This window comes from Plecotus auritus (genome assembly GCF_963455305.1).
Source record: "Plecotus auritus genome assembly, chromosome: 7".
In the NCBI taxonomy this organism is placed as follows: domain Eukaryota; kingdom Metazoa; phylum Chordata; class Mammalia; order Chiroptera; family Vespertilionidae; genus Plecotus; species Plecotus auritus.
In genome coordinates, this window is record NC_137774.1 from 31842960 (window position 1) to 31848959 (window position 6000).

At 54.8% G+C, this 6000-nt stretch overlaps 1 protein-coding gene across 1 annotated transcript in view; it reads right to left on the reverse strand.

The window, feature by feature from the left end:
• Window positions 1–4095, reverse strand: part of ASIC2 (acid sensing ion channel subunit 2) — an 851967-nt gene extending 847872 nt beyond the window's left edge. Inside the window, exon 1 of the mRNA XM_080679281.1 lies at window positions 2748–4095. Within this exon, the coding sequence (XP_080535407.1) occupies window positions 2748–3302 (555 nt within the window). The 5' untranslated portion in view covers window positions 3303–4095. The remainder of the gene's footprint in view (window positions 1–2747) is intronic.
• Between the last annotated feature and the right edge of the window lie 1905 nt (window positions 4096–6000).

A 6000-nucleotide genomic window follows, 5' to 3' on the forward strand; every position in this document is an offset into this window, starting at 1 on the left:
ACTTGAAGTAAGGAAGCTTATGTGAAAGCATTAGCCCTGGAGATGGCACTAGGTATGCTTTATAGAAAAAGGAAAACAGAAAACATAACCCACCTATGACACCACCACGCCCAAACTTAACTTCTCTAATATGTCAGCCACAGCACTTAGAGATAGAAGCCACTCCGTATGGGACAACCCCAGGCAGGGTCTAGTGAAGAAGTCATGGAGAGGAATGTGCAGCAAAGAGAATGAAAGACAGTCCAGTGAACCCACTTCTCCCACAACCACCTGCAAGGCCTCTACTCCCTTCTGATGTGGGAGCCCAAGAATAAGCACACCTGTCCTCCAGACCAAAAGGACAGGGAGACAAGGGGAATGGGAAGGTCTTGGAACAAACCTGGCATCATGTTCTCTCTTGTAGAGGCTCAACGTGGCTGCTCACTGTGATCAACGGGTGGAAAAGGCCAGCCTATCATGTGGGGTGGGGTCTCCTCCAGGTTTCCTGGGGTGCATGCCCTTTTTGACCCTCCCTGAGTAACTTGAAGATCCAGGCCTGAAGCTCATCCCCTTTTTAGTCCTGGGGAAGTGCATACATAGAGGGGCAGGCCAAGGAGGGACACTCAACCAGGTCAGTCTTGAACTTGGGAGGATGACATTCCACTTACTGAGTAATAAACCGTATCCACAGGCAACCTCACTATTTGAAACACACCCTGGGGTGGTCGACGGCTCAGGTAAAGCTTTACAAGCTGATCTTTAGCCTCTTGGGACCCCAGCAACTCAAATGATGGGCCAAGTGCAAAACGGCAAGCAGCCCGAGGTCAGAGAATCTTTACTTCAAATTGGAACTTGGTCATAAATGGAGAGGAAGCCACTGGTTGATCATGTGGCTATGAGAATGCTTTCGAACTCTGCCCAGGGTCTGACTGCAGTTTCTCTCTGTGCCGCCCTCTCTCTGCCGTTGCGTTCCATGTGGGTTCGGGCAGATAGGGGAACAGCTGAGTGCATTCTGAGCTGCATGGTGCACTAGTGGAGCTGAGCGTTGCCACGGCACTAGAAAGCACGGTGTGGAATACAGGGATGGTTGCAGCCCCCAAGAAGGAGGCATTTCCCCCATCCCCATGCCACCTAAGACATCATTTGTGCATGACATGTTTTAGGATCCTGTTTGCTCTCTTTTAGAAGGGCCTTCAGTACTGCTGGTCCCTTCTCCCAGCTCAGATTCACTTCCTCTTCAGCATACACTACTACGATTTTGCTGTGCTTTCACCCCTCGAGGTTTTAAAGTGGATCATACAAAACAGCTCCCCCAGGAAACAGAGCTCTAAAGGCTGTGAGAGCCAGTGCCCCCTGGCATTCTGAGCTTTTTCGGAATCAGAGACAGCCAACAGCAAGCATCGAGGCTGCAGGCAGAGACTAGTGGTAGCATTAAAAGAAACTCAGAGCAAGAGGCTGGTAGGCAGTGGATCTGAGAGCAGGTGGAGAATGGATGCACCATAGGAAAGGTAGGGTACGTCTTAATTAGGCAGAGGGCCCCAGACAAGTGCTGATGACAGAGTCCAGTCCCTCTGCAACTGCTGCACCTGCCATCCCAAACTTACAATTACAATATGACTCACGGCTCTGAGACTCCAAAGCTCTCAATTCTCCCTCAGGCAGCAATGGGAGAAGCAGCCACACTGGGCTTCTGGAGGGTCTCACATACCCGGATGCCCCAGACTTGCCTGGAAGAAAGGAGTTGTCTGCAGCTGCAGTTCCGAGCGGCTATGCCAAGTTATGCCTAGCAGCCCACTAAGTAGGCAAACGGAGAAAGAACCCTGGCAGCAGCAGCGCTCTTCCCTCTTGGCCCCTCCAGGAAGCCCCATCCTGAATTTCAGCCACATCCCCTCAGCTTCTCCTCTTTACTCAGCTCCACACTCCTCCTCCAGGCTTTCCAATCCCACAGCTGCTCCCCGCTCCCCACACCACTCCTCTGACATTCACATTAAGCAATTGTACAGACAGCAAACCGAGTCTTTCGGTTTCAAGCTGAAGCTCCCAGATAAGCCAGCCTGGGCCACTTCACTCTCCCAGGCACGTTTCTGACCACCCTACCCACGGGCCTCCGCCCCCTAGACCCTCCTCTCTGGCCCAAGCATTCTGGACATCTTTTTGCTTCCAACCTGCCACCAGACCCATGGAGACCTGGCATCCCCAGCCTCTCCTCTCCCCACTCGGAGCTCTGAATCCACACGAGAAAAGGAAGCAAAGAGACTTCCACACCTTTGCTAGCAGCACCTGCTCCAGCAAGCTCCCAAAGCCACTGGGACCATCCAGGCTGCCTGGGGCCCCACACCCCCTTCTCTGGTGGTTTTAGCTTCAGCCCAGCCCACAGGATGCGGTGCCTGATGGCACTTCCAAGCAGAAAGAGAGGAAAAAAATGCCACCTCGTCAATGACAAGCTGTTCCAATCAGGCAGCTCAGACACCAAATGCCCTGGACAACAGACAAATCAGGCCTCCTCCCTCTGGTTGGGAGGAGGCCCACTCAGCACATGGGGAGACGTGAACCCCCACGGCAAGCTCCCTTCTCACCCCCCACATCTGACCAGACAACAGTGCTCCCTCCCAACAGGCAGACTTCTCCAATCAGTTCCAACAACTCTGGCCAACTACCCTCTTCCCTGCTCCAAAGCACAGGGAGACCCCAGACCAAGCAGGAGACCTTCGGTGTGGCTCTTCCCAACAGGACCAAGCACAAGAGTAAGCTGAAAACCAAGTACTCACTGTGGTGAAGTCTTGGTGGCCACACTCCTGCCCTTTGAACTTGCAGTAGAGCATCATATCCTTCAGGTCGTGGCCCACGCGATGTAGGAACTCCAGCATGCTGAACTGCTTGGGCCTGTAGTGTTTGAAGTTGGCCTTCTGCCGCAGGGCCTCCAGCACAGCAGGGTCGGCCAGGTGCGGGTCCGGGATCTGCAGGTTCACGTCGAGCAGGGCCAGCAGCTCCCCGGCATGGTACAGGTCATTGGTGGTGAGCCTGGAGAACCGGAAGCCATTGAGGTTGCAAAGGGTCACAGCTGGGAAGACCAGACTTTGGGCCACCACCTCGTCCACCTTGGTGACGTGCTGGTAGGAGAAGTAGTAGGACACCCTCTCGGAGCTCTCCACCAGCAGCAGGCCCAGGGAGCACACGAAGGCCACGGCCCAGAGCACACGCCGGATGGTCAGTGGCCCGTACACAAAGATGTGGCGGATGCCGTGGAGGGTGGAGGTGTTGGCAAAGATCTGGAGGCTAGAGGGCTGCAGGCTGCCCTCGCTGGGGCTCTCCTTGAGGTCCATGGGGACCCTGTGCAGTTCCGCCACTGGCTTCAGGTTGATCAAATTTCAGAGAGTTCCCAGTCCTCCAGCTCAGCTTAAACCTTGCCGTTCAAGGGAGAGAACCCCAGACGAGCATCAGGCCAGGTGCGGTGAGTTTATCCTGAGAGCCCAGCCGCCAGCTGACGGGGGTGTTTATATAAAACCCATTCAAACTCTAGCTTCTGATTTTTTCCAGGCGATAAGGAGGGCTGGTTTTATTTAGGGAGACACCAAGGTGATGTGGAAGAGATGTGGGTGGGAAGGGAAAGCTTAGCCAATGGAAATAAAGTCCTCCCCCCTACACACGCCACTAGAGACAAGATTAAAAGCGAGAGCGAGGGAGAAAATGCTTAAAACAAGTCGCTGAGCAGCTCGGAGCCTGTTAACCAGTGCATGATGCCCCGTGTTAACCATCCCGGGGATGTCAGGGCGGCCACGCTGATGCACTGCGGGCGGGCGCAGCGGCCGAGCCTCCCAGCCGCTGCCGCTGCCGCCGCCGCCGCCTCTCGGTCCTCTCCCCCGCGCTGTTCTGGACTCCGGATTCCGTTTCTCGCCGCCGGTCTCCGTCCCTCCTCTTCTCCTTCTCCAGACCCCCTTTTTGAGGCAAAATTCCAAATGCCGGCGGCCGCGGCTCGCAGAGGAGGCAGTGCGCGGCCGCAGAGAGGCGAGGACCAAGGCTGGCAGCCGGGGACTCGCTCGGGGACTCGCCTCTCCCCGCCTCCCGAAAGAAAAGCAAGACCCTGAGCGCACGGAGCGAGCTGGCCTCCCTCACCCCTCCTCCTCCAGGCTGCTGGGGGGAGGGCGCTGCGGGGAGCACAGGGGCGGGGGCGAGGCCTGGTGGGGGCTGGGGGCCCAGCGAAAGTTTCTTCGTCGCCTCTTTTAAAGGTTGCTAATGGGGGCTTCTCCCCGAAGGTGGAAAACCAGCCCTGGAGTGAGGACGTGACACCCCGCCCCCGCAGATGGCAGAAAGACACTTGATAAACTCCCTTGAGCCAGGTACGCGGGTGGGGCAGCATTCCTTTGCACCACGGTGTGTTGTTCCCAGGTCAGTCTCAGCCTGGGGTTTCCAGAGGGGAGATGCTGCAAAAAGGGGAGGAAAGGGCAATCTAACAACCAGTTCCTCTGCTAAAGGCTGGAGGGGTACATTCCCAGGAGCCCGAACCCCGCCTGCAACAGAAAAGCCAGGCGCCCCTTGCAGCCCCTAGAAAAAGCAACAAGTATAGCCTGCCCCCCTCCCCAGGCAGAGCCTGCAGGAAATTTAAGCTGGGGTTCTAGGTAGAGCTGGCTGCATTCCCTTTGGGGGGGAGGGGCGGTGTATGTGTGTGTGTTCTGCCCCATATATGCCAGATGGAAGCACAGCTGGATCTATAGGTGGGAGCAAAGGACTGGGCTTGCAGCCACCTACCTCTTCTTTCCTGAAAATCCACTGGAAGTCCGCCCCTGCTAGCAGGTGGGTGTGGCTTGCCCGGGCCAGGGATCAAATGACTGGAACCTATAGAATCAATGATGTTAAAATTCTTCATCAGGAGTTAAGGAGCAGAAAGTTACAGTGACCAGCCCAATGCATCCTGCCAAGCTGGGCAAAGCCACCTGGAAGAGCCTTACTGAGCCAACCTGTGTCCCCGGGGCATGCCAAGCTTAAGTAACGCTCCTTGGGACCTGGTGGTGAAGAAGGCATCTTAGGGAATGTCCCTCCTGGCAGGTATCTACTCTGAAATCTCTCTCCCTTCCACCAGCCCTCTTGCTAAACCAGATCCAAACTGAGAACAGTGGGGATGCACTTTGAGGCAACACGTGACATTAAATCAGTGGTGTATTGATCTGGGAACAGAAACAGTAAGCACAAATGACAGAGGCTAGTCAACCTCGTGTGCCATCCCAGAGGTCCCAAACCCCCCCTGCCTTGTATAGCTGCCTGAAGGGGCACAGGGTTTTCAAACTGGGTGCCCAAACTAACTACCTAAGAATCTATCCTAGATCAGGACGTGTATGAGGGTGCATTATCATCTCCCTTAACCCTGCCATCCATCTTGGCAGGTGTGTTTGGTTGCTACCCCTCATCTATAGCTGAGGAAACTGAGGTTCACAGAAGGAAAGTGCCGGACCAACTAATAAGTGCCAGGGTTGGGACTTGCACTCAGGCACGTTTGCCTCTAAAATACAGCTTCAAAAAGCAGATCCAAAACATTTCTTCCCAAATTCAGGAAGGGGGGAAGCATTTCGATACCACTTTCCCCATTACACACACACAAACACACACGCACACGCACACACACACACACACACACACACACACACACACACACCTGCTTGCCAGAATCTTACAAGGTTATATAGAGGCTTTTGCTGGGTTCCGTCATCTAAATGGTCTCAACACTTTACTATATCAAGGCTGTGTCCTTGAGGCAGCTTCTAGAGTGGGGAAGGCAAGTGGAATGTACATTTTAAGGGCATGGGAAGGGGAGAGGGGTCTCTGATTACCAGGCCAGCTCCTGGGTTAACAGACAGGCATATCCAATGAATGACCCCCTCCAACACTCCACCCCTCATGACTGCCCTTACACGACCTCCTTTTCTGCAATATGCCCTGAGCAGGGTTTCAACAGCATGGAGATGGCTCGTTTTTTGGCAGCTATTTGGCTGCATTGGAAACAGATACCACAGCAGCCGTCTAGGCACA